The 1,128-nt window shown below is 35.5% G+C and overlaps 1 protein-coding gene across 1 annotated transcript in view; it reads left to right on the top strand.

Annotated features, from left to right (window-relative positions):
• The window catches only part of LOC106874842 (myelin transcription factor 1), a 73,251-nt gene that overhangs the window by 70,142 nt on the left and 1,981 nt on the right, over positions 1 to 1,128 (top strand). The window contains exon 14 of the mRNA XM_052972672.1: positions 546 to 706. Within this exon, the coding sequence (XP_052828632.1) occupies positions 546 to 706 (161 nt within the window). The remainder of the gene's footprint in view (positions 1 to 545; positions 707 to 1,128) is intronic.

Below are 1,128 nucleotides of genomic sequence, written 5' to 3'. Positions count from 1 at the left end.
TGTATGTGATAAGGTAAGATGTTAGTCCATACCTATGTTTCATATATTTTTTTTTATCTCACACCACCAAAGTTGTTAGGTATGAGCCTTTTTTGACATATTAGGAATGAAGTCCCTTTTAATGCTGTTTAATAAAAGTTTGGTAGTTAGTCAAAAGTGTGTATGTGTTTATATGTGGGGGAAAATAATAGATTTACAAACACATAGGTACGTATGCATGTAGATAGATAGGTAGATAGGTATGTAGATAGACAGAAAAACAGGCATAAATTGCTAGCTACCTAAGTAGGTATGTAGGTAGATAGATAGATAGATAGCTGGATGGATGGATGGATGGATGGATGGATGGATAGATTAATAGAAAGAAAAATAGATAGAAAGGAAAAAATAGGTAGATAGATAGATAGATAGATAGATAGATAGCCAATAAGGTAAATGTATAAATAGACAGATTTATAGAAAAACAGATCGATTAAGAAATAAATAGGTAAATCATTATTTATTCAGCTTAATTATATATTCTCATTATCTTCTTTCTTTTTCAGGTGTCCAACTCCAGGCTGTGATGGCTCTGGACACGCAAATGGCAGTTTCCTTTCTCATCGAAGTCTATCAGGTTGCCCAAGGGCAACCCAAGCTATGAAAAAGGCAAGACTTAGTTCTGCTGAGCTGAATTCTCTACAAATGAAAGTTCAAGCTGGACATGGTAAATCAGATGGTTTCTTTTTTTCCTTTTCCTTCATATTTTTCAATTTGCTTCACTTGTGCATGTGCACACACACACACACACACACACACACACACACACACACACACACACACAAAAATGCAAATCTGTGGTATTGAGCAGAATATTTGCTGTAGCCTATCTTTTATACCAAGACATAACAATGTACATGATAGCACTTCCAATCAGTTAAGATCAGAAGCCATGAGAGCTACCACCTTGTATTGTATCAGGGCTATTATTATTATCATTACTATTATTATTATCTCTCTCTCTTTCTCTTTCTCTCTTTTACTTGTTTCAGTCATTTGACTGCGACCATGCTGGAGCACCGCCTTTAGTCGTGCAAATCAACCCCAGGACTTATTCTTTGGAAGCCTAGTACTTATTCTATCGGTCTC

Source organism: Octopus bimaculoides, chromosome 14, assembly GCF_001194135.2.
Source record: "Octopus bimaculoides isolate UCB-OBI-ISO-001 chromosome 14, ASM119413v2, whole genome shotgun sequence".
NCBI lineage: Eukaryota > Metazoa > Mollusca > Cephalopoda > Octopoda > Octopodidae > Octopus > Octopus bimaculoides.
This window is presented reverse-complemented; position numbering and strand designations above follow the sequence as displayed.